The sequence below is a fragment of the Pygocentrus nattereri genome, chromosome 28, assembly GCF_015220715.1.
Source record: "Pygocentrus nattereri isolate fPygNat1 chromosome 28, fPygNat1.pri, whole genome shotgun sequence".
Taxonomy (NCBI): Eukaryota; Metazoa; Chordata; class Actinopteri; order Characiformes; family Serrasalmidae; genus Pygocentrus; species Pygocentrus nattereri.
Genome location: NC_051238.1, coordinates 3,874,377 through 3,900,441, shown reverse-complemented (window position 1 = coordinate 3,900,441; position 26,065 = coordinate 3,874,377). Strand labels below are relative to the sequence as shown.

The following is a 26,065-nucleotide window of genomic DNA, read 5'->3' as shown; positions in this document are numbered from 1 at the left end:
AAAAACATCCAGCGAGCAGCGTCCTGTGGGCAGCGTCCTGTGGCAGCGTCCTCTGGGCAGCGTCCTGTGGGCACTGATGAAGGACTAGAGGATGACCACCACAAACTGTGCAGCAGCAGATGAGCTGTCGTCTCTGACTTTACATCTACAAGGTGGACCGACAAGGTAGGAGTGTCTAATAGAGTGAACAGTGAGTGGAGAACCATCTGTTTACACCTCAAACAGTGAGAACATTTGGACAGTTTGGCCTTTTAACATTCCGCCCAGTTTGTGCTTCTACCCGTGTGTAGTAAACACTATATAAAATGCGCTGCTTTGTCGCCCTCTAGCGGCCGCACTCGCGTTGGCGCCATTACCGTAATCCCTCTACTAATCTCTCCCGTCCGGCTGCTCATTTAACCACGGGAAAGGAGGGCGACAAAAACGGCGCTGGCGAGAAGACACAGCGCAGGATCCTAAATCTGCTTCATGCTTTTATCTCACGAGCACATAATGTCCACGCTTAAGTGGGGCTGGTCAACGCGGAAGGGTTTAAGAACGGCCGCGAAGACGCGCGAGCAGCGACCGTGCGCTGAGGCGAGGGTGACAGGGACGGGCAGAGGGAGAAAAGGGGAGGAGAGTGACATTAAAGCAACACTGACACAACAAGGAAACTCCACGCACACGCGCGCGCGCGCACACACACACGCCTGCATTTGATGCTTTTGAATAATAGCCTGCTGGCTAGCTCAGCGAAGTGTCCTCGCAGAAATAAAGCCCCGAAATCCGCGGCCGCGCTGACCACAGTGGCCGAAACAGCGTCCCAGCCGTGGAGCTCCTACACGTCCAAGCGCCGCCCGACGGCTCGCGGGAGATGATGGGTGAGAACCGCGGACTCAGTGATTTTGTGGCTCTCTCTGATGACCGGACGAAATTAATGATCAGCAGGCCGCGCGGGGCGCGAGGAGTAGCGCGAGCAGGGAAGGAGAACAAAGATGGCACCGCGGAGCTCCTCACACAAAGCTCGCGCCGCGCGCGCTCCGGGCGTTTCTCGGGTTTTCGTGCCGCTCCGAGATAAAAATAACCGCGTTATTCTGCGGCTGAGCGAAGTTCGCCGGCGCGACCACCCGCGCTCATGCAGCGGGGGGCAGATCGGAAAGTAGCCCGACTCAACTTCCCAACTTCCAGACCGCCGCGTTTCTCTTATTGTTTCCACTTCCAGCGCCCACTTTAGAGTCAGGGCGCGAGTCAGGGCGCGAGTCAGGGCGAGAGTCAGGGCGCGAGTCAGTGCGAGTCAGGGCGCGAGTCAGGTGTGTTCGGTACAGAGTGAGAAAAGCGACTTTCCCCTTTAATTATTAGTTTTTGTTAGAAAGAAAAAAAAATTAAAGGAAGAGAAATGATCAGAAAAATAAAGTCTGTCTGTCTGTCTGTATCTATATCTGTCTGTCTGTCTATATCTGTCTGTCTGTCTGTCTGTCTGTCTATATCTGTCTGTCTATATCTATATCTGTCTATATCTGTCTGTCTGTCTATATCTGTCTGTCTGTCTATATCTATATCTGTCTGTCTGTCTATATCTGTCTGTCTGTCTATATCTATATCTGTCTGTCTGTCTATATCTGTCTGGCTGTCTGTCTGTCTATATCTGTCTGTCTGTCTATATCTGTCTGTCTGTCTATATCTATATCTGTCTGTCTGTCTATATCTGTCTGGCTGTCTGTCTGTCTATATCTGTCTGTCTGTCTGTCTATATCTATATCTGTCTGTCTGTCTGTCTGTCTATATCTATATCTGTCTGTCTGTCTGTCTATATCTGTCTGTCTGTCTGTCTGTCTATGTCTGTCTGTCTGTCTATATCTGTCTGTCTGTCTATATCTATATCTGTCTGTCTGTTTATCTATATGTCTGTCTGTATCTGTCTATCTCTGTCTATCTATATCTCTGTCTGTCTGTCTATCCATCTATATCTGTCTGTCTGTATCTATATCTGCCTGTCTGTCTGTCTGTCTGTCTATCTATCTGTCTATCTGTCGTTCTATTGTTCTGTATATCTTGGTTGGTCGGTCTGTCTGTCTGTCTCACTCTCTCTCTCTGTCTATATCTCTGTCTGTCTGTCCGTCCGTCCGTCGGTCCGTCCGTCCGTCGGTCCGTCCGTCGGTCCGTCCGTCCGTCCATCCATCCATCCATCCATCGTTCTATCTATCGTTCTTTTTATCTTCTTAAATTTTGGAAAAGTTAGTTTTTTATTATTTATTTGATTATTTTTGTCAGTTTATTGTTAGATCCTCAGAAAACAGGTCAAAGGAGGTCACGTGACGTCATCGGTGTGACTTTTATTTCAAAATGAACGAATAAAAGAAAGACAGCAGTTTAGTGGATGTAACACGTTTTATTCAGTGCACTTTTACAGAGCAGACTGCATTTACGCGCCGTCAGTCCAGCTGCAGGTCTGCTCCGATCTCCTGCTCCGCCAATCTCCAGCTCCGTGATTCTCCTGCTCCGCCAATCTCCAGCTCCGTGATTCTCCTGCTCCGTGATTCTCCTGCTCCACCAATCTCCAGCTCCGTGATTCTCCTGCTCCGTGATTCTCCTGCTCCACCAATCTCCAGCTCCGTGATTCTCCTGCTCCGTGATTCTCCTGCTCCACCAATCTCCAGCTCCGTGATTCTCCTGCTCCATGATTCTCTTGCTCCGCCGATCTCCTGCTCCATTTGTGGCTTTTCCTGTTGAGTCGTTCTTCATTTTCACACTGTTTTCAACATTTACTGCTCTCACACACTTTACAGCACAGAGGCTCGGCCCATTCTAAACTGTGGGTCGTTCTACAGAAACGTCTCTCCATAGGAGTCACTGGTGTTACTGATCCTCACTGGCGTTACACATAATAAAGGAAACACCAGGGACGTTTTTAACGAAGAGAGGATCAGACCACATGTGGTCAGTCATGAAATCTCCACTAAAATGTGGAATTTAATCCATTTGAGTTTCTATTTTTTCACAGTTACCATGAGAATAAAGTCGGTCACACCAGTGACGTCAGCTAGAAGCTTCATATGAGATCATGAGCTGAGTGAGAAGATCTCTGAGAACTGAGAGACGCAGTGGACTCACCATGAGCTTTTCTCCATAGATCCTCAGAAAACAGGTCAAAGGAGGTCGAGTGACGTCATCGGTGTGACTTTTATTTCAAAATAAGAGATTTTTTGTTACGCGGTGACACCAGTGACACGACTCCTGGGGGACTTTTATTCAATATTTTATATTATTTATTTACTTTTGTTTTCTTAATGTAATTTAAATACTATATTTCATAGTCATGAATATGAGAATTATTGTAGTTAAAATTGAAGAAAAACTTCTTTTTTTTTCAAAATATGTCCTCCGCCTTCACACTTGACTGTGCGGACGAGCTCTTCTGTGGTGCTTGGAGTTCTAGATGATTGATTTATAAACCAGTGTTGCTAAATTGAGGCTCAACAAGCTGTAATTGTTAAAATAAGATGTTTTATTTTAAAATATAAATAAATTGTAACCATAACATGTTTAAGTGTAATATATCTATAAAGGGTAGGGACACAACAGTGGACGTTACTGTAGAATGACCCCTGTATGTCCAAAGGTTTGTAGACACCTGCTTGTCCAGCATTTCGTCTGAAAGTGATGGTTATTAATTAGGGCTGTCGTGATTACTTGATTAAAATCGAGCACTCGCCGAAAGAATGAAAAGATTAAAATGTACATTTATGCGAATCGACGTGTTGGTTAGGTTTTAGTTTGAGCGATAAAGTAAGAGTCTGAAAGTTCTCCACAAGAGGGTGCTGTTAGCATTCAGGTTGCTTTGGAGAGGAAACCCACACCAGCAGGTGCATTCATATTTGTTGTTACACATTTTATGTACATAAAGTCAAACTAATTGTTCTCTGTTTTAAATGTGCTTACATGTTTAAGTGATTAAAATAATAATAATAACAAATATAATAATAATTTAGATTACTACATGTATTACTAATTTGATCAATAGCGACAGCCCTGGTATTAATGGAGAGGTAATGCAGTAACAGCCTCTGCTCTTCTGGGAAAACTTTGTACTAGATGTTGGAACATTGCTGTAAGGAGTTGATTGAGCATTAGCGAGGTGATGTTCTGGATCACTCTCTCATCCCAGTGGTATTAGATGGAGCTCCATCACTCCAGAGAACACAGCTCCACTGCTCCAAAGCCCAACGCTGAGGGCTCTATAACCCTCTAGCCCACGCTTGGCCACTGGACATGGAAGGACGGAACGGCTGTATCAGCAGTGGGTGGACGTGCGTTCACTCACTAGAAGGACCACCTGGATACTTTTGCACATATAGTGTCTCTAATGTGAAAAACTGTAATCTGTAACCAGGATAATGTGAGTATCCAGCTTCACGAGTGTCTGTGTTCGTTCTCCCTCAGGTTCAGAGCCACCTTCGTCTCCTCAGGTGGTGGAGGAGGGAGGTGATGAGGAGGATGAAGAACTGAGTGGAGGAGAAGATGCTGAGCTCAGAACATCTGCAGGACGGGGGTCCGTTCTGACCCGCAGGGGCATCACGCTCAGAGTGCTGCTGAAGGACGGCCTGGTGGAGCCTGGAGACGGAGTTCTGTCCATTCACTACCTGGTACTGCTGACCGTCTGTTCATAAACCCCTGATATTCTCAGTCGTGTTTCAGCCCAAAACTTACTATTCGGCATTTACATGCAAAACAGTTTGAACCAAGTTATTTTTAAGTTCTGGACTAAGGAATAGAAGCTGTGACCTGCTGACATGTCCTGGCCAAGTGAAGTCCAGTCTCAATTCTTTGCGTTTATATATTTTGTTGCTGTTAAAATCTTTTTGTTTCTCATGATAAATAGATCAATACCAATAGTCCAAAATTTCACAATTTTATCAAAAGTCAATCTTATAGGTAGGTAGTGTACTCCTGGCGTCCAGCAAGCCCATATTCATCCATCAGACTGCCAGATAACATGTTTTCACTGCTCCAGAGTCTAGTGGCGACACTTGGCATTGCGCATAGTGATCTTAGGCATGTGTGTAGCTGCACGACCACTGAAAACTGTTTCATGAAGTTCCTGACGCTCAGTTCTTGTGCTGATGTGAATCCAGAGGTAGTTTGGAACTACACTGTATTTCCAAAAGTTTTCACTCACCCTTTTAAAACATTGAATCCAGGTGTTCCAGTCACTTCCGTGGCCACAGGTGTATAAAGCCGAGCCCCTAGGCCTGCAGACTGCTTCTACAGACATTAGTGAAAGAATGGGTCGCTCTCAGGAGCTCAGTGAATTCCAGCGTGGTACCGTGATCGGACGCCACCTGTGCAGCAAGTCCAGTCGTGAAATTTCCTCACTACTAAATATTCCACAGTCAACTGTCAGTGGGATTATAACAAAGTGGAAGTGATTAGGAACGACAGCAACTCAGCCACGAAGTGGTCGGCCATGTAAAATGACAGAAATGTCAGAGGAGTTTAGCGTTTTCCCTGATCTAAAACACCTGATTTAACCTTTCTGATAGCTGTGAGTCTCTTTATTGCTCTTTCAAACCCTTTGAAGTGTGGTGTTATGATTGCATTTTTGTTATGCAGTGCAAAACTAATTAAATGTAGTTATATAATTACTTAATAAATGATATTTGCTTTCTATATGGACAGGTTTGAGTGGTATGGACTGAAAGCTTAGAGCTTCTTTTGTTTCAATGGGCTACAAGTGACAAACAGTAACGCAAACTCTAAGAAGAGGTGTTTCATGGTGTAGAAGTCAGTGGGGGTCTAGAGGGGCTAAATCTGACATATAAAGGTTATTTGCTTGTGCTTTTATGTTGCGATTGCTTGTAAATGAATGATTACATTGAATATTATAAGTGATTCCTAGAGCTTTTCCCATTTCCTGCTCTGTTATTATCTTCTCCACTTCTGCAGCCCTGACCCCTCTCTTTCTCTCTCTCTCTCTCTCTCTCTCTCTCTCTCTCCCTCTCTCTCTCTCTCTCTGTCTCTGTCTCTCTCTCTCTCGCACTCCTTCTCTCTCCCCAGGGGAAGAATTTTGTGGGTGATTTACTGACAGACGGAAAAATCCGCTGGGTGGAAACAGGGCAAATCTTCAACTCTCCGAGTGCCTGGGCCACACATTGCAAGCGGCTGGTGAATCCAGCCAAAAAGTCCGGCTGCGGCTGGGCATCGGTGCGCTACCGCGGAGAGAAACTGGTCCAGTACAAAACCAGCTGGCTCCGCAAGTACCAGCCCACTGCTGATATGGTGAGAGAAAAAAACAGCACAGTAAAGACAAGCAGAACACGAACGAAACAAGCAGGACTTCTAACATCTACACTGAAAAATTGCTTTGAACTTACACGATTGTTACACATCAATAAAATGTGTTATAACAACACACTTCTTTAGCCTTTGAGTTGCTTGTGCTTGTGTTGATGCTGCATGCTTGGGACCAGAGGCGTGGCCATGCTACACACATGAAATATGAGGTGTGGCCTTAGTTAACCATAAGAGTTATTAATGCTGTTCCTCCACACACTGTGTGCATCTGACATAAATATTTGTTTTTAATGACATAAATGTAAAGTTACATAATGAATTACGGTTACGATTGATGTCCATTCTTGATGGACGGACTCGAGTCTGCACACCTGACTCTTCTGTTTGTTTCAATGTCAAAAAAATGAGAAAACCAGCAAAAATGAAAAAAAAAAAAACCAAACTTGTTTTTCTATTTGCGAAACAAGGCTGTACAGAGAACAATAACTTTAATATTTATGAATTATGAAATAAAAAAAACCTCTTTTAGTTAAAAACACACACAGTGTGAGTTGAACACTGAGCAACTGCACTTTCCACACAATCTCACAGCTTGTTTTAATTAACGAGTGAGAAATAATTCATATAAAATATAAGAAGAGACATACATGAGGCTTATACAGCACTGTGCGAAAGTCTTAGGTACCCAAGACACATTTTCAAAATCTATTTATTTGTGTAGTTTCTGTTTATTTGCTGAGAAAAGCATTAATATTTGAATAAAATTTAGAGAATATTAATTAATAATGATATATATATATATAACATTTTCTGGATTTTCTGTTTGTTTATTTACCCATTTCCAAGCCGCTCCTTGAGGAAGCCCAGTATTACAGTATTATATGTAGTTATAAAGCAGCTCCTGGTTTGACCAATCAGTGCTCAGTAAATTGAGCTCATGATGTCATTGATGATATTAACGAGTCTCTGTGGCGGCTGTGAAGGTGTCCAGGAAAAATATGGACCCAAGAAATTCTTGTTACTTTTATTGTTTTTCTGTTTATCTGAATTATAAATACGACTTTATTCTAATGTATATTGTGATAAACTCACTGCTGAGGTCAACTGGTTAAACATTTGCTTAGATGCCTAAAACCTTCACACAGTACTGTAAGCTTCTAAGCAAATATGTCGAATATTGTAATAAAGCTGAACAAGACTAAGTTTCTCTAGAACAGAGCGTTTCACACCAAACCTCTCTGAACTTTGTTTGCATCTTAACCTATGTAAATATCTATGTGTGTACAATTCAAATAAATAGAAGGAATGAACTGGCGTGGTGTTTGTGATCCAGGACTAATGTGGGACGAGGCGTGTACGTCATGGGGATCGGGGGGAATGTTACTGAAAGCATGTTTACACGTACTGATCAGCTACTTCTGTCTCTGCGGTTCCAGAGCCTGGCCAGTGAGGGAGAGGAAGATGAGATGGGCGAGGACGAAGAGGAGGAAGGGAAGACAGCTGTTCCAGCGGAGGAGAAAAACAGGAAGTCCAAAACAGAACTGCACGGTGGGGCTATGCTGGATCACATACACACCTCAGTTTCGTCCCGTATCAGAGAGTGAAGTGTGCGCTAAAAGCAGACAGGCAGGTTTATGTGAATGAGATGGTGTGAGTGAGTGGTCACTAATAGGAGGCTGGACTGTTAATGTGTGACAGACATCAGCTTGGTGCAGAGGAGAGGAGACCGGGAGAGAATCCCCGTCAGATACTGCACACTCGGGACCAGAGACGTGGCCAGGTAACGAACATCTAATGTGAGGTGTGGTGATAGTTGTCCATTAGATTTATTAACGTTTCTCTAGAACCGGAATACATACACATAAATGTACACTGACCAGGAATGTAGTCCATCTGTTTCTCTACATACTTTATTAGCCCCCACTGTGTGTTGCGCTGGTCTGAGTAGATCAGACAGCAGTGCTGCTGGAGTTTTTAAACACCTCAGTGTCACAGCAGGACTGTATGAGGAAGTCAGGTGTAGCTGAAAAGTATGTCAGGGTGGTGCAGGACATGTATGAGGATAGTGAGACAGTGGTGAGGTGTGCAGTTGGAGTGACAAATGGTTTCAAGGTGAAGGTGGGATTACATCAGGGATCAGCTTTGAGCCCCTTCTTGTTTGCAATGGTGATGGACAGGTTGACGGATGAGGTCAGGCAGGAGGCTCCATGGACCATGATGTTTGCAGATGACATTGTAATCTGTGGTGAGAGTAGAGAGCAGGTGGAAGAGAATCTGGAGAGGTGGAGGTTTGCAGTGGAGAGGAGAGGAATGAAGGTCAGTAGAGACAAGACGGAATACATGTGTGTGAATGAGAGGGAGGCAGGTGGAAAGGTGAAGATGCAAGGAGTAGAGGTCGTAAAGGTGGATGACTTCAAATATCTTGGGTCAACCATCCAGACCAATGGACAGTGTAGAAAAGAGGTGAAGAAGAGGGTGCAGGCAGGATGGAGTGGGTGGAGACGGGTGTCAGGGCTGATGTGTGACACAAGGACAGCAGCAAGAGTGAAAGGGAAGGTCTACAAGACAGTAGTGCTTCCTGCTATGATGTCTGGTTTGGAGACTGTGGCTCTGTCTAAAAGACAGGAGGCTGAGCTGGAGGTGGCGGAGATGAAGATGCTGAGATTTTCGTTGGGAGTGACAAGGATGGACAAGATTAGAAATGAGCAGATCAGAGGGACGGTGAAGGTGGAGCAGTTTGGAGATAAAGCCAGAGAGGCCAGGTTGAGATGGTTTGGACATGTGTTGAGGAGGAATAGTGGATATATTGGGCAAAGAATGTTGGAGATGGAGCTGCCGGGTAGAAGGAGAAGAGGTAGACCTCAGAGAAGGTTTATGGATGTAGTGAAGGTGGACATGGAGATGGTTGGTGTGAAAGTAGAGGAGGCAGTGGATAGGGCAAGATGGAGGCAGATGATCCGCTGTGGCGACCCCTAAAGGGAGCAGCCGAAAAGAAGAAGAAGAAGTGTCGCAGCTGGACTGAGAATAGTCAACCAACCAAAAATATCCAGCCAACAGAGTCCTGTGGGCAGCGTCCTGTGGGCAGCATCCTGTGGGCAGCGTCCTGTGGGCAGCATCCTGTGGGCAGCGTCCTGTGGGCAGCGTCCTGTGGGCAGCGTCCTGTGACCACTGATGAAGGACTAGAGGATGACCAACACAAACTGTGCAGCAGCAGATGAGCTGTCGTCTCTGACTTTACATCTACAAGGTGGACCGACGAGGTAGGAGTGTCTAATAGAGTGGACAGTGAGTGGACACAGTGTTTAAAAACTCCAGCAGCACTGCTGTGTCTGATCCACTCAGACCAGCGCAACACACACTAACACTAACTCACCACCACCACGTCAGTGTTATTGCAGTGCTGAGAATGATCCACCACCCAAATAGTACCTGCTCTGTGGGGGTCCATGGGTGTCCTGACCACTGAAGAACAGGGTAACAGAGTATCAGAGAAACAGATGGACTACAGTCTGTAACTGTAGAACTACAGAGACCAGCTATACAGTAAGTGGAGCTGATAAAGTGGACAGTGAGCGTAGAAACAAGGAGGTGGTCATGATGTTATGCCTGATCGGTCAATGAGGCACATGCTTATATACTTATGAAACATGTATGTCTATAAGGGATGTAGGGGGGTTGACTATTGTAATAAAGGCTGTAATAACACCGCTATACTGTGCAGAAGTGCAGACTGAAAGCCTGTTTGCTCAGAGCATCACGCTTTACAGATAAATATGTGCTTTTTGCTTAATCAGCATGCAGCCTGGCAGGGACCAGGGAGAGGCTGCAGCACCCCTAAATTTTAGGATTATTTAACTGCAACTGCTCGGAACATGACATTTTCTGTTTATTTATGTATTTTAACAAACCTGCAACACCTATGCACTAAGTTACGGATTCACCGATCATTCATTTTTTATCGCTGATTCTGATTCTGGCATTTTTTGGTCATTTTAGCCTTTTTTAACCCATGGCTCACACTGTGTCCGTGTGAAAACAGTTGCCTATTTAAATAACATGACTTACACTGCTATCTTGAAAATAAGAGGCAACTGGCTATTTAGCACAAAGAATCCTCCCTATGAATTTATTTAAAAACACAAACACGGTGTGGGTGTTCCCGTAAAGTATTCGAAGAGGCGTATAAGGCATATGCTTACATACCCATATGGCATATATGTCTGTTAGGGATGTAGAAGGGTCAGATATTGTAATAAAGGCTGTAATAACACCACTATACTGTGCAGAAGTGCTGACTGAAAGCCTGTTTGCTAGCTGAGAACATCATGCATTAGAGATTACTGTGTGAGTTGTGCTTCATCAGCATGCAGTGGTAACAGGTATTTCCCCAAAGGAACTGACAGTGCTATGACATTTCGGTGCAGGTGCAGGTGTAGCAGCAGCACTCAAATACAGTACAGTGTGAGTGTAATTACCTGCCTCACCTTATTTACGTCATAAAACTGCATCACAGATCAATCTAAAATATAGCTGCATGCAGCAATGAGTGGGTCCAAGCGCGCATTAGGCTAATTAGGCCTAATAGGCCACCATGGTGAAAAGTACAGTGTGCCACACAAATCTAAGCCACAATACCAGACCAGGAGTGATATTTCTGACATAACACGTCAGATTGCAGAGTTGTTCATTTTGATGCAAGAAATCAGGAAAAAAAAAGAATTTTGTCTCTAAAAAATTTGGTTTAGGAGTTATGAAGCAAAACCTATTTTGGTGTGCTGTAGCACCTGCCTTTGGGCAATCGGGGTAATATTTGTTGTCTGACTATGTGCACACAGACTACACCTACCCACCAAGTTTGGTGTCTCTAGGACTTACGGTCTCTTCTCCACAGCACATTTCTCAGGAGAGGAAAAATAATAAGAAGGACAGTCTGAGCCAAAACAATAGCAAAAAACCCATAAAAAACTAGAAAAAGCAAAAAAAAAACAATAAATTTGCTGATTACTGATTTGGTGTTTTGACCATTACCATGACCGTTTAGTGTTTACGCTAAAACACAAGCAGGTATAGAAGAGCAGAGTTAAAAAAGGTGCAGAGGCTCTTGCTGAGCTCTTTATCGGCCTAATATCGTTTTTTTTCAACTTCAGTCAAGTGCTTGAGGATTGAATCTCAGTGTGTACCTTGACTGTGGCTGGGATACAGTCTGTTACCGAGTGTCCAGAGCGAGAGTGGACAGGGTGTGTCGTTCTGACAATGTCTGTTTTGCACATAATAAGAAAATGTACATTTTTAAAATTTAAATTCAGTTTCCTCTCCTCAGAGATCCTCACACGCTCGTGGAGCTGTCTGCCTTCTCCGCTATCAACCGCTTCCAGCCGTTTAACGTCGCTGTGTCCAGCAACGTCCTGCTGCTAATGGTAAATACTGCTTCTGTTCAGAGATTGAAAGGAACATACAGTATGAGTGACATACTCTGGTCATATATTTCCGCTGATATCGTGGGATTTCATTTCCATTCTCTGTTGTTTACTTTTTAGCACTGTTAGTTTGGTAGAATAAATATGCTTGAAAATGAATCGTATTTAGCTCTTCTGCGCTTTTGTAACCTGTTAAACAGTCTACATGTGGATCCACACTTCAGTTCCTCTGTCTCACTATTACAGAACATACTACTTTTGCAGTACTTACTGAATAATTTGTAGCATATACTGAATAATTCATAGTAGATACTGAATAAATCCTAGTGGGTACTGAATAATTAGTTAATATTTTTTGTAGATACTGAAGAATTCATAGTCAAAACGGATTTTTTATAGTAGTTACTGTATAATTCATTATGGATACTGAAAAATATTTACTCAATTTGTATTTACTGAATAATCCATAGTAGATACTGAATCATTTATAGGAGATACTGAATAATTATTAGTAGCTACTGAATAATTCATAGTCAAAACTGAATATTTTGTAGTAGTTATTGTATAATTCATTATAGATACTGAATAATATTTACTCAATTTGTATTTACTGAATAATCCATAGTAGATTCTGAATAATTATTAGTAGCTACTGAATAATTCATAGTCAAAACTGAATATTTTATAGTAGTTTCTGTATAATTCATTATAGATACTGAATAATATTTGTATTTAGTCCATTTGCATTTACTGAATAATCCATAGTAGATACAGAATAATTTATAGTAGATATTCAGTAATTTGTAGTAGATACTAAGTAATTCATAGTAGATACTAAGTAATTCATAGTAGTTAGTGCATAATTCATAGTAGTTAGCAAATACTTCATAGTAAATACTCAGTAATACATATTAAGAGGGGAAACTGAAAAAAGCCTGCAGTTCAAGAAATTAAACATTTCACGATAACTCTAAAAAACAGAAATTTAAACCCCTTTCTAATCTTCCTCCTCAGGATTTCCACTGTCACTTGACCACAAGTGAGGTGGTGGGCTATCTCGGAGGCCGATGGGACACTACAACACAGCGTAGGCTTTACCTCTCAGTGACTTTTCCAGTGCAGCTAGTAAGATAACTAGGATTACATGATGTAAACAATAAATAATACAGCCCTATTTATCTTCCTATCAGCACTAATTGTTATCCTAATATTGCCCCATTTAGAATATTGATATAGCAGAAGACAAACAGGCCTCCAAACCAGTCACGGAACGTTTTATTGTGTGTTTGGATGAACCCGTTATCCAGCAGAAGTTCATTTTGTCAGAATGTTGAAACAGTACAGGTTGACTGTTATTGTGTTTTTACATGTTGTAAAGTTTAGCTTTATAATTGCAATGTGGAATTTCACCCAGACCCTGCGGGCTTAAAATGACACCCCCACTATTTTGGTTTACTCCTTTCATGGTCCGGATATCATCTCATCTCTGTCTCCCTCAGTGCTCACCGTCTTGCGAGCTTTCCCGTGTCGCACGCGATTGGCCGACAGAGAAGCAGCACCTGTTGTGGAGGAAGAGGTCAGTTCAGATACCACACCTGGACATGCCTGACCTTATTATGGGGTAATGCAGGGAGTCTAAGAGTGCTCTGTCCTGTAGAGTCTAATCTGAACTCTAACACAGCTGATCTGCCTTATGAAGGTTTGCAGCCTAGTGTGTTTAATTTGAAAATCTCTTTAGCTGGACAGATCTCCAGGACGGTTTTAGACCAGGTCTGTGCACCCATCACCCATATAACAGCCTCGTGCTACTAACCCATAATACACGTTAAAATCTGATGGGCTGATCTGTGTTTAAGCTGTTAAACTCAATATACGCATGTCTACGACCTCCTCACTACAGTTTGATTCTGTATTAATGCACCGTTTTGTTGCTTGCATGGACCAGTGAACATGTGCATGAAGAAAATGGCTCAAAACAGTGCTACACATACTTTCTTAACAACTAGAACTAGTCCGATCAACTCAGCGGAGAGCTAACAGGCTCCTCTGTTGGCATTCTTTGTTAGGAATTAAATTTACGGAAGGATTCATGGTGAAGCTGCAAAAGAAAAAAGTAAAATATGTTACTTGAATGTCTTACAGGGTTCAAATGTAGTGTTTTTAGTACGTCCTCCATAGATAGCGTTAAAACCAATGCAGGAAAAAGCACGGCACTGTTAGGGTGGTGCTAACACAACACAGGAAATCCCATAGAGATGCTAGATATGTGTATATTTATGCACAGGGCTTAATGAATTGAACTAGTAATGTAGCGTTAAGTGAAACTATTAAGATTCAAAATTTCAGCGTAAAAAAAAAAAAAAGAAGGATCTTTTTACAGACAGTGTAATTGTGTAATCAGCTCAAAACTAAACATATGCCATATAAGAACCCGGTTCTGGTTAAATATATTTTCTTAACAACTAGAGCTAGTCTGATCAACTCAGCGGAGAGCTAACAGGCTCCTTTATTGACATTATTTCTTAGGCATTGAATTTACTAGGAGTCATGGTAAAACTGCGAAAGAAAAAGTAAAGAATATATCAATGTCTTCAATGTCCGACAAGGTCCAAATGTCAGTGTTTTTAAGTCAATCTTCCATAGGTATTGTTAAAATCAGTGTCGGGAAAATGCATGGCACTGTTAGTGTGATGCTAACACAACATAGGAAATCCCATAGAGATGATAGCAGTACTGTTGTGGTGGTAAAAGGCGTAGGCTTCTGCATTAAACATTGTTTTATTATATTACTATGTGTTCATGACTGTACGACTGCAGCGTGAGTGAAAGTTCTCGTTTTCATTCAGTGCTTTTTATCCTATTGTACTTTGTCGTTGCTCTATAAAAGCAGCCCAGTGCCGCTTGTTCTCAAAAATGTGTGGGTGTGTGTGTGTGTGTGTGTGTGTGTGTGTGTGTGTGTGTGTGCGCATAAGGCCTTACTATTGAACTAATAGTGTTGTGTGAAGTAAAACTGAGAAGATTCAAAATTTCAGTTCAAAAAAGGAAGGAACGTGTTTCCAGGTCTCTTCACAGGCAGTGTAATCGTGTCTGTCTCTGCAGATTTGTCAGAATCTGTTCATGCGAGGGCTGTCACTGGTGGGCTGGTACCACAGTCACCCTCGAGGCCCCGCCCTCCCGTCCCTACAGGATATCGATTCACAGATGGACCATCAGCTCCGCCTCCAGGGAAGCAGCAATGGTTTCCAGCCCTGCCTGGGCATCATCTGCGGTGAGACACGATTTTCCAATTAGAGAAAAAAAACTGGAGCAGGAGTTCATCTCGCTGTGAGAAGTGAGAAACACCAGCTGCTGAATCAGAGCACTGCTGAGTTCACTCTGGCCGCGCTGACAGGAAGAGAAAAAGGCTTTCCACACAATGCGCAACATGCATGTTTAACCGCTTAACCTCTGAGGGTGTGTGTGGATCCACACTTTAGTTCCTCACGCTCAGAACTGCAGGACTGCTATTCACTTGACTGCATGTAAAACCAGGTGTAAACACCCCAATTACAACCGGATCACTCAAACTACTTTCAGCTGATGTTTTTCCGCATTTAACGCAAACGTAGGCGGAATGCGTTTTCGTTATCCGGATACGGTTGTGTGGCTGAGAAATGCGTCTGCTGTGAGGGATTGAAAGAAGAAGGATATGCAAGTGTGTAGTTCCCCAAACAAATAGGCTCCAGGCACTGTGGGCTGATGAAAGACTCCAAGCCGAGCTTGTCGACTCATAACAAGGCGAGATGTAAACAACAGTAGAACAGAAACGATCAGATCTGATCTGGTCAAACTGGAAATGCAGTTTGCTGAAAGTGTAAGCCAGATATTGTTTGCACTCAAAGCATCTTAATACAGGGTGTAAACAGGGATGTCACTGAATAAGTCATAGTAGATACTGAATAATTCATGGTGGATACTGAATAATTTATAGTTGATACTGAATAATTCATAGAAGATACTAAATAATTCATGGTGGATACTGAATAATTTATACTAGATACTGAATAATTCATGGTGGATACTGAATAATTCATAGTAGATACTGAATAATTCATGGTGGATACTGAATAATTTATAGTAGATACAGAATAATTCATGGTGGATACTGAATAATTTATAGTAGATACTGAATAATTAATGGTGGATACTGAATAATTTATAGTAGATACTGAATAATTCATTGTGGATACTGAATAATTCATAGTGGATACTGAATAATTTATAATAGATACTGAATAATTCATGGTGGATACTGAATAATTCATAGTGGATACTGAATAATTTATAATAGATACTGAATAATTTATAGTAGATACTGAATAATTCATGGTGGATACTGAATAATTCATAGTGGATATTGAATAATTCATAGTGGATACTGAATAATTTATAATAGATACAGAATATAGTGGATACTGAATAATTCATGGTGGATACTGAATAATTCATAGTATACTGAATAATTCATAGTAGATACTGAATAATTCATAGTATACTGAATAATTCATAGTGGATACTGAATAATTCATGGTGGACACTGAATAATTCATAGTAGATACTGAATAATTCATGGTGGATACTGAATAATTCATAGTAGATACTGAATAATTCATGGTGGATACTGAATAATTTATAGTAGATACTGAATAATTCATGGTGGATACTGAATAATTTATAGTAGATACTGAATAATTCATAGTAGATACTAAATAATTCATGGTGGATACTGAATAATTCATAGTAGATAGTAGAATTCATAGTAGTGACTGAATAATAGGGCTTAAGAAGTGTAACTTCGGTATAAATGAGTCTGTAACATTTTCTGCACCTGCTGTTGGTGAAGATTTCAGTCACTCCAATTTCTGAGTTTTTCTCTTTTGAACAATGTTGTAAAGAAGCTTGTTTGACTGTTGAGGTTTTACCTTTTCTGTTACAGGACCATATTACCATGGCAACCAGGGCGTAGCATCAACCATCACTCCGTTCTGGGTGGTCCCTCCTCCAGAGGTATCTAACACGATCATCTCAGAATTGTGAAAAAAACCCACAAAAGACAAAATGCAGTTTGGTCTCTTTCTGCCTTCCCTTACGTGAGAGACAGCATCTGTGTGGAAATACAGTCCTCCCTCTTTCTCTCTCAGCAAAGGCCGAACGACTACGGCATCCCAGTGGCTGTGGAGGTGACATACGTCCAAGACAACTTCCTCACTACAGACGTCCTCAATGAAATGGTAGGAAAGAAATAGGAAGAGAGACTAAATGCTTATTGCATCTTTAAAATACTAGTGTCACCACATAGTATTCAGACAGGGTTAGTAACGTAATCATTACTGGATGTTAAATTAGTCCATGTTGGTTATTATTCCATCATATTCTGTGGAAAAAGAGTTTTCACATTTTTTCTTAAAGGGGTAAAAGCATAATTAAATGGTTAAGGTGTCAACAGAGTCATTCAGAGTGGTTTGGTGTGAAACACTCCATCATAACAGAGATACAGTTATTCACAGTGGTGGTGACAGGAACCAGACGTCTTCCTCTAAAAGCTCCCTCACAGAAATGTCCTACATGAAAAGAAATATGCTGCCTGATGTCTATGACATCTTCTATGAGAGCTTTAGGGAAGGTTTAGGCCTAAAATGTTAAAACATTTTTAATCAAATAATGGCTTAGGAATACATGCCAGGCATTTTTTTTCCAGATGTTCCACTAGTTCACCATCATCAGCACTCCATATAAAAGCTCAGAAGACACGTGTAGGTTTATTGGTGCTTTTGGTTATTAAATAAAATGGCTATATGTGTCTTGTAGACTATGTGAGGAGTCATACAGCCATTACAAGTTATTAGGAACAACTTGCGCATAACAGCTGTATGACTGCAGATGAAATAAATGAACGGTGGTCTCTGACTTCTGCTCAGCACTGTGTGTGTGTGTGTCTGTGTGTGTGTGTGTGTGTAATCTCACTCTGTGGTCTCTGTAGATGCTGCTGGTGGAGTTTTATCGAGCGGCTCCTGACCTGGTGAACTTCAGTCAGATGTGGTCTCCTGATACCTCAATACTCGACAAAATCAAGGTCTGTCCAAACATCTGTTCTTACTGGATCTACAACAGTACATCTTATGCTGTATATGTACATTGATCAGGCAGAACATCACGACCACCTCCTTGTTTCTACTCTCCTTGTCCACTTTATCAGCTCCACTTACTGTATAGCTGGTCTCTGTAGTTCTACAGTTACAGACTGTAGTCCATCTGTTTCTCTGATACTCTGTTACCCTGTTCTTCAGTGGTCAGGACCCCCATGGACCCTCACAGAGCAGGTACTGTTTGGGTGGTGGGTCATTCTCAGCACTGCAGTAACACTGACGTGGTGGTGGTGTGTTAGTGTGTGTGTTGTGCTGGTACAAGTGGATCAGACACAGCAGTGCTGCTGGAGTTTTTAAACACCTCAGTGTCGCTGCTGGACTGAGAACAGTCCACCAACCAAAAATATCCAGACAACAGCGTCCTGTGGGCAGCGCGTCCTGTGGGCAGCGCGTCCTGTGGGCAGCGCGTCCTGTGGGCAGCGCGTCCTGTGGGCAGCGTCCTGTGGGCAGCGTCCTGTGGGCAGAGTCCTGTGACCACTGATGAAGGACTAGAGGATGACCAACACAAACTGTGCAGCAGCAGATGAGCTGTCGTCTCTGACTTTACATCTACAAGGTGGACCGACGAGGTAGGAGTGTCTAATAGAGTGGACAGTGAGTGGACACAGTGTTTAAAACCTCCAACAGCGCTGCTGTGTCTGATCCACTCAGACCAGCACCACCACATCAGTGTTACTGCAGTGCTGAGAATGACCCACCACCCAAACAGTACCTGCTCTGTGAGGGTCCATGGGGGTCCTGACCACTGAAGAACAGGGTAACAGAGTATCAGAGAAACAGATGGACTACAGTCTGTAACTGTAGAACTACAAAGTTCTGAAAAAATGGACAATGAGTGAAGAAACAAGGAGGTGGTGTTAATGTTGTGCCTGATCGGTGTGTGTTATTGCTGTTTCATGGCAAATGTGGTACCACGTGGCCACTTTGGTTCAGCTTATAATTAGCATGTAGCTCGTGGCTGCCTACTCTTCTTCATACGCTACCAACCAGAAGTCTGGAAACCAGCCCTGATTCTCTGACTTCAGGACCTTCTTTAGCAGTCCGAGGTAGAAATCACCCACTGTCGATAAAGCCGTGCTGCAGCCTTCCACACGCGCAGCGCCCTCCCTCATGAAACACAATCAGGGATTTTACTTAAGAGATGTTTATGCTGTGAATACATCAGGTAAAAACAGCAAAAAACAAATCTCAGCCAGTGTTGCCAACTCCCCAGTAAGGAAAGTAGCTATTGGTTGTCCTAAAAGTCGCTAGAAGTCGCTAAATGATGTCATCGCCTAATTTGCATAATGGACCATTTGCGTGTATTTGAAGCTGTAGAATAAAGGAATAACGTTGTGGGAGAGAAGAAAGTGAGTAAAAAACACCCGAAATGTGTTAGAACTACAAATAAACTCGGAATAAATGAACTTCTTCTGTTGATTATTTTTTTTTTTTTCCTTTGAAATAGGCCGTCACTTTTCAAAATAACTTCATGACTTTAACGCTTTGTTTAGACCCACAGTACATAAATAATTTGTACATAAATGACATAAATCAATTTTGTCCTGTGTTGTTAAATGTTAGCATATCAACTTTAATCAAAAGCCTGTTGTGTGGGGTGGAGCTGCTGCTCTACGCTCAACCCTCCTCCTTTATCCGGGCTTGGGACGGCAAAGTGACCTTATAGAGACACTTTCACAGAGTTACTTAGTTTTTTTTTTGTTTTTTTTCCCCCAATTTTTTAAATATTTAAATTTTTTTATATTTACATGCCGCTCTGTAAATAGGGGGCGGGGTCAGCGGTGGCTTTGGGCGTGCGCAGTTCATTTGCGGTGGGGCGGTGGGGCGGTGGGGCCGTGGAGCGGTGTGGGTCTGCTCTGCCTGTGAGACCGAGCACTGTGAGTGCTGTGGGACGGGGCCCACGGCAGCACCCGCTGCTGGCTGAGGACAGTAACTGAAGAACGTGTGTGTTCACCTCAGAGTCTCCAAAAGTCTCCAATAGCACCTGAAAAAGTCTCTAGATTTGTCGCTAGTAGCTTTTAAAAAAAAAAAGTCGCTAAATATAGCGTCAAAGTCGCTAAGTTGGCGTCACTGATCACAGCTACAGCTCGAGCAAATTTGGCTTCTAACAAAGTTTCAGGCCAGTTTGTTTTGTCCAGTTTCAGCAGCCATGATTGGTAGTGGTAGAGAAAGGTTTCGCAAACGGGAGATAGCTCGGGGACACCGATATCGCAAGCCTAATGCGATCCACAAATACGAACACTGGGTAGTAAACCTGTAAGGGCGCTCTATCTGTAATTTGGGGATAATATATAGGCTTTACACGAGGCCATTCAGGCTTTTTGTATAGTTCACAGCTCATTTCATAAGATCACTCTTTTGCACAAGGATGTGCCGCTTCGCAGTCTTTTATTTTAAAATAAAATGAGTTTTTATTTTTAGTATATCGGTGTTGTTGGAGGAAAACCTCGTATCTCCAAAATGGTAACCTTACAGGAGAAGGAAAGAACATGCTACACTTTTAATGTAAGTCAATGGAACCAGACGTCTTTCAAAGTCATTTTGAGCCGTTTCTTTTGTTCCATTCATCATGAAACTTACACACAATGTAAAGGGCAACAGGCGTTTTCACATTATGTCAAAAACTGAAAAAGGACAAGTAATTTAGATACGAGGTTTTCTTCTGACAGCAGTGATGTAGTGTTTATTTGTATCTATACTAAAGTCTCGGAGCTTCTGGACTGAATGATCTGAATTCTCACCCTCTGAATGTGTTCTCGTTCTCAGGCATCTCTCAGTGGCCATGCACCCAAAGACCAGGCCTATTCCCAGATTCTGGAGCACGTGTACAACCAGCTACGCAGCATACAGTGAGAGGGCCTTCTCGCACTGTGTTAGACGTATATGTAGGGCATTTTCACACAACGTGATTTCTCAGATCTGCATAGCTCTTCTCCTGTTTCACTGTAGTGGCTTTTAGATCAATCTGAGAAATCCAGCTTTGTGAAATATGCTCTCTAGACCGGAGCTGGGCCCAGATTCATCAGACTAGGAGTGTGCGTCCTGATCTGGGATCCTATTATATTTCGCATATCTACATTCATGTGCAAAGGTTTGGGTCAGATTTCATGTTTTTGTTGCCTTTCTTAGTGTGAAGAAGTAAACACATCCTCTACAGAGACACACTACTGCACATTTTAATGCACAGTTACTGTTTATTTGCTAAAGTGCACATACTGGGGGGAATAAAACCTAAAATGACACATTTTATACAGGGTGAGTCACAGGACACCGTTTTATTTGATTTTTTATGCTGTCACAAGCCTCCACGATGCGGTGCTGAAGGTGGCGTTTGCTGCAGATTTTCTCAGCATACACAATTTGTTTGCGATGACCCCAGAGATAAAAGTCGCTAATAAAATAAAAAATAAAATAAAACCTGTGACTTTTGGCTCCGCCTGTATTTACATTTTCCCAACATATTAAATTCAGCAAATACATATTAATTGTGCATGAATGTGTTCACTATAGACGAGGTGTTCACTTCTTTTCAATTAGCAAAACGTCGTTTGACCAGGGGCGATCAAACTTCTGCATATGTCTGTATGTATGTCATGTGGCTCTACCAATTCATAGAATTACATGAATGGATGTGAGCAGATTTTAGACCATATTCTGAGCGGAGCTTGATAAATATGGGTCCTGCACTGAACTTACTGGATTTGAATGCTCTTCATTCCCACGTGAATAAAATATGGCAGCATGATTGTTGCTCGACGTGAGGAAACTGAAAGGCAAAATTGTGTTGATGTAACATTTTATTAATGTGGAAATGAAGAACATCTGTGAATTCAGTGCCTCACTTCTGTCTGTGTGGTCTGGGTTCTTCCTGTAGCCATGCGTACATGCTCACCTGTCAAGGTGGTCAGATGATGCCTTCGTCGAGGACCTAAGTGACCATGCTTCTGCCTCTGTTTTGCTGCCTCTAGCACTGTTAGAGCTGCCTCACTAACTGCGGCTGTTCACTGAAAACTGATGCATTGAATTCACTTGAGTCAACTGTGTATCACGTCCCCATATGAATAGTTGTTATTACTCTGTTTGTGTGTGTGTGTGTGTGTGTGTGTGTGTGTGTGTGTGTGTGTGTATATATATATATATATATATATAAATATAATGCGCTGCTGTCGGAAGAAAACCTTGTAAAACCTCCAAAATGGTAACTTTACAGGAGAAAGATCATCATCTAATCATCTATCTAAGATCTATCTAACCATATATATGTATGTATGTATGTATGTATGTATGTATGTATATATACATACATATATATATATATACACACACACACACAGTGCTGTGCAAAAGTCAGACACCCTTATTTAATTTCCAGTCAAAACAGTGCAAGTTATTCGGTTTTTAGGAGTTTGGACATAAAATGATCCTACCTGCATCACAAGAATGGGGAAAGTCGAAGCAAAGTAAGTGGAGAAAAGCAGAAAACATATTTAACAGAAAACGACACACAAGTCTCAGGCAGTTTTGGTGTCCATCAGCTCTTCCAGGTGGTTGTTAGGAGACACGGTTTCTCTGTAGCTTTTAATCCGTTTTGCTCTCTTATTTTGAAAACTCCTGTTTTTCCAGTCATTTTTCTTTGACTTTCTCCTTCCTTATGTAAAGTGGATTATCTGACATCTAATCTCAGAAGTTTCTCCTGAAACATGAATAACTTGCACTTAGACTGCACTCTTAAAGGGTTCCTTAGTAAAGAAAATGTATAGAACCATGAACATTCAAAGAACACGTTCCACGATTAAAGGATTCCTTGCATGGTAAAAGGGTTCTGTTACTGTTATGACGTCAGGGTTGTTACAATAGAAGAACCCTTTTTGGTGCTAGAAGGAATCCTTTTCAAAAACGTTCTTTATAGAAGCATCTGCAGCACATTCCCCATCAACCTGAAGAACCATTTCATGATGCAAAGAACGCTTTCATCATGCAGAGGCTTCTTTGAGCGCTCATGGTTCTACATAGAACCAATTTTCTTTACTAAAGAACCCTTAAAGGACCTTTTCATAAGTGTGTAGGACTGAAGTTTCTGTTACTATGACGAGATAAGACATTTGAACCAAGTAAATTCAGTGGCGTTTGTCGGTGTTCTGCCGAGTCATGTGTACCGTGAAAGTGTCTTCCTTTTCTGTGGGTAGAATCGTCTGGATGGTGTAGGTTAGGATAAAATAAAAAAGAAAAGAAGAAAAAGAAGCGTTTCCCTTCTAAGTAGCTGGTATTTATTTGTATTTGTGGTTAGGTTTGTGGGTTTGTGCCGTGTGGACTGCTCAGGATGGACGAGATACCTTTAAACTACTGAATACAGTAAAATATACACTGGAACCCTTTTACTCGTCTGTGTTTCTGTCCTTCTCTCAGACTCGCCTTCAAATGGCAAATTAGGAACTTCTGCCTACCAGGTAAAGAACAGGGATTACAACAGTATGAAAAAGCCTGTAACACCTATAATCAATATATACTGTGCAGTGGTGGACAGTAACTGAGTAAATGTAATTAGTTTCTGTACTTTAGTATTTTTGGAGTATCTGTACTGAAGTTTCTCCGTTCTGGACTTTTTCCTTTCACTCCACTACATTTCAGAGTCTAATATCCGACTTTTTCCTCCTACATTCTGAGAAATCTGTCGTTCCTTTTGGTTTCTGTGTGTATAAAAAAGTAACATGTCAAAACAAAAGAAGCGCAAAGCCAGAGCACCAATCAGGGCCCAGCGGTCACTTTGTTTAGAGCTGGTTTTGACCTGTTGGTCATACCGACCCAGTGCAGCACGCGGTTCAACGATGGCATTTTAGGACCACTTCATAAAAATTAAAACGGTAGACTTTGAGAACAACGTAATATTTTGAGAATAAAGTCGGAATATTTGGAGGATAAAGTGGGCTGCTATAACGCGTTGGGGTCTCGGTTGCTGTCCTGGCGCCAGAGCTCCACCCACTCCCGTCTCTCTGTGGATCATTTTGAGCTTCATTCTCACCGTCTGTGAAACTTCATGCCCTCTTTGAATGGGGGGAGAAGCCCCCCAATAGCTGTGTAGACGACCCTGCCTGAGATTCTCCTTCAACACCACAGACAGACGGTTTCCTCCGAGTCCTACTTAGTACTTTTACTGTACTTCTACTCCAGTGGAGGTCTAAAGGGAGGAACTTCTACTTTTACTGGAGGAATATTTTACCTTGGGTGTCTCTACTTTAACTCAGGTACAGGGTTTGTGCACTTTGTCCACCACCGATACTCTGTACCCAAAAGCATCCAGACAGTCCTTCTAATGAATGAATTCAGCACATGAGCCTAAGGTCACCATGTCCAATGTCAAGCGTGGGCTAGAGGGGTATAAAGCCCCCCAGCACTGGGCTGTAGAGCAGTGGAACTGTGTTCTCTGGAGTGATGGAGCTCCATCCACTACCTTTGGGATGAGTCTGTGATCCAGCACTGACCATCCGACATCAGCACCTGAGCTCACTAACGCTCAATCAAATTCTCACAGCCATGTTCCAACATCTAGTGTAAAAGAGTAGAAGAGTAGAGGCTGTTACTGCAGCACAGACTCACTATTAACACCTTCATTTCAGAAGAAACGCTGGATGAGGAAACCTCTGCAGTGTATTTTTCCATGTTCTGCTGGATTTGTAAATCTCAGTATTTCAGATCTTTTTCTTTTTGAACAGGAGTTTAGAGCTTTTTTTGGTTTTTTACAAAAAATGCATGAAGTCAAAAAATGCATTTTAAGCCATTATGAGGCAAGACATATATATTACACCTCTCTAGATCCAGTCAGGTGAAGCAGAGCCCACAGTGCTGGATATGAAGAATTTGTGACTATTTCCAGCTGTGCTGGGGGAACCATATCGCTGTTGTCTAAACAAAACCTCGTATCTCAATTATTGTTGTTTTTCACTTTTTGAGACAATTTGAAAATACCTGTTGGTCCTTACATTGTGTGTAAATTTCACAATGACTGGACTAAAAGAAACGGCCCAAAATGACTTGGAAAGACGTCTGGTTCCATTGACTTACATTAAAAGTAAAGTAGGTTTTATCCTTCTCCTGTAAAGTTACCGTTTTGGAAATACGAGGTTTTCTTCCGACAACAGCGACATGGAAAATATAGGACCTTTTTATCCAAAGTGCATTTTCAAATAAACTCGAGACCCCTTATTAGTGCTAATCCAATGCCACACATCAGCCAAGAAAAGGTGTCCAAGAACTTTTAGTTCCCCAAAACAAGAGGAATAAAACTGATGGGTTAGAACTCCTCCAGTCTCAGGACCTACAGACTACTGAATTAAATTAATCAATTTTTCACTTCAAATACAATTTTAAAGTGGCAAAAACAACATCACTGTCCAAATACATACAAAGTTATAAGTAACATCACCTATTCAACAAGACTGCACCGACTAAACACACAGAAGAATACTTTCAGAAATTTATTTACGTAAAAGTCGGGGAGAAAGCAAGTACAAATATTTAGAAGTACAGGATATTTAGGAATAACAGGATACTGCGGTTAGTTTCTTCCTTCAAAAAAACCAAAAAACAGTAATTTAAGAACTAAAACATACATTAGCACGCTACTGTATAGAGCTAACATGCAAATAATCAATTAAAAATAAGACAGAGATATAAAAATAGTATAATACTAAAGAAGACTGCCAGAATTATTTTTGTTTTTAAAATGATTCTGGCACTCGGACACAAATAACCCTTTTTTTGTTTTGTTTTTAGACTGTAGTGTTGCTGCAAAGGCACATCTGTACACATGCTCGTACGTCTGTACACAGCTCATGCCAACTAAGCCCTTTGTACACAGAGAAAAACAAAGAGAGACACACTATTAATGTGGATTAAACGATCTCGTTTGGTGGGTTAGACTTCTCATCTTTTTCTGAGTCGTTTTTAACATCAGCCACCCGCCGTCCAGCTACATTAGGCGCTGCACAGACACACACAACGTATGAAGGGAGCTGCTGTAAATAGGAAATAGAGGAGGAGAGCATGAACAGAGCAGGTGGCACTCTATACAGAGTATGTGGACGGGCCAGAGGTGTGGAGGTCGGTTCACAACTGGAGAGCAAGAGGACACAGAGGAGGGAGTCTGTGAGTGGGGCAGACATTCTCAGTCCTGGAGAACGCCAGGTAGTAAAAATG

The 26,065-nt window shown here is 42.0% G+C and overlaps 1 protein-coding gene across 1 annotated transcript; it reads left to right on the top strand.

Moving 5' to 3' along the window:
* Positions 1-384: 384 nt before the first annotated feature.
* Positions 385-21,078, top strand: mpnd (MPN domain containing). The gene is made up of 13 exons (XM_017725461.2): positions 385-860; positions 4,420-4,622; positions 6,034-6,255; positions 7,707-7,818; positions 7,969-8,050; positions 11,591-11,687; positions 12,702-12,774; positions 13,187-13,263; positions 14,787-14,955; positions 16,663-16,733; positions 16,868-16,957; positions 17,707-17,799; positions 20,639-21,078. Exons 1-13 carry the CDS (start codon positions 854-856, stop codon positions 20,723-20,725), a joined length of 1,383 nt encoding a protein of 460 aa, XP_017580950.1. The 5' UTR covers positions 385-853; the 3' UTR covers positions 20,726-21,078.
* Positions 21,079-26,065: the final 4,987 nt, after the last annotated feature.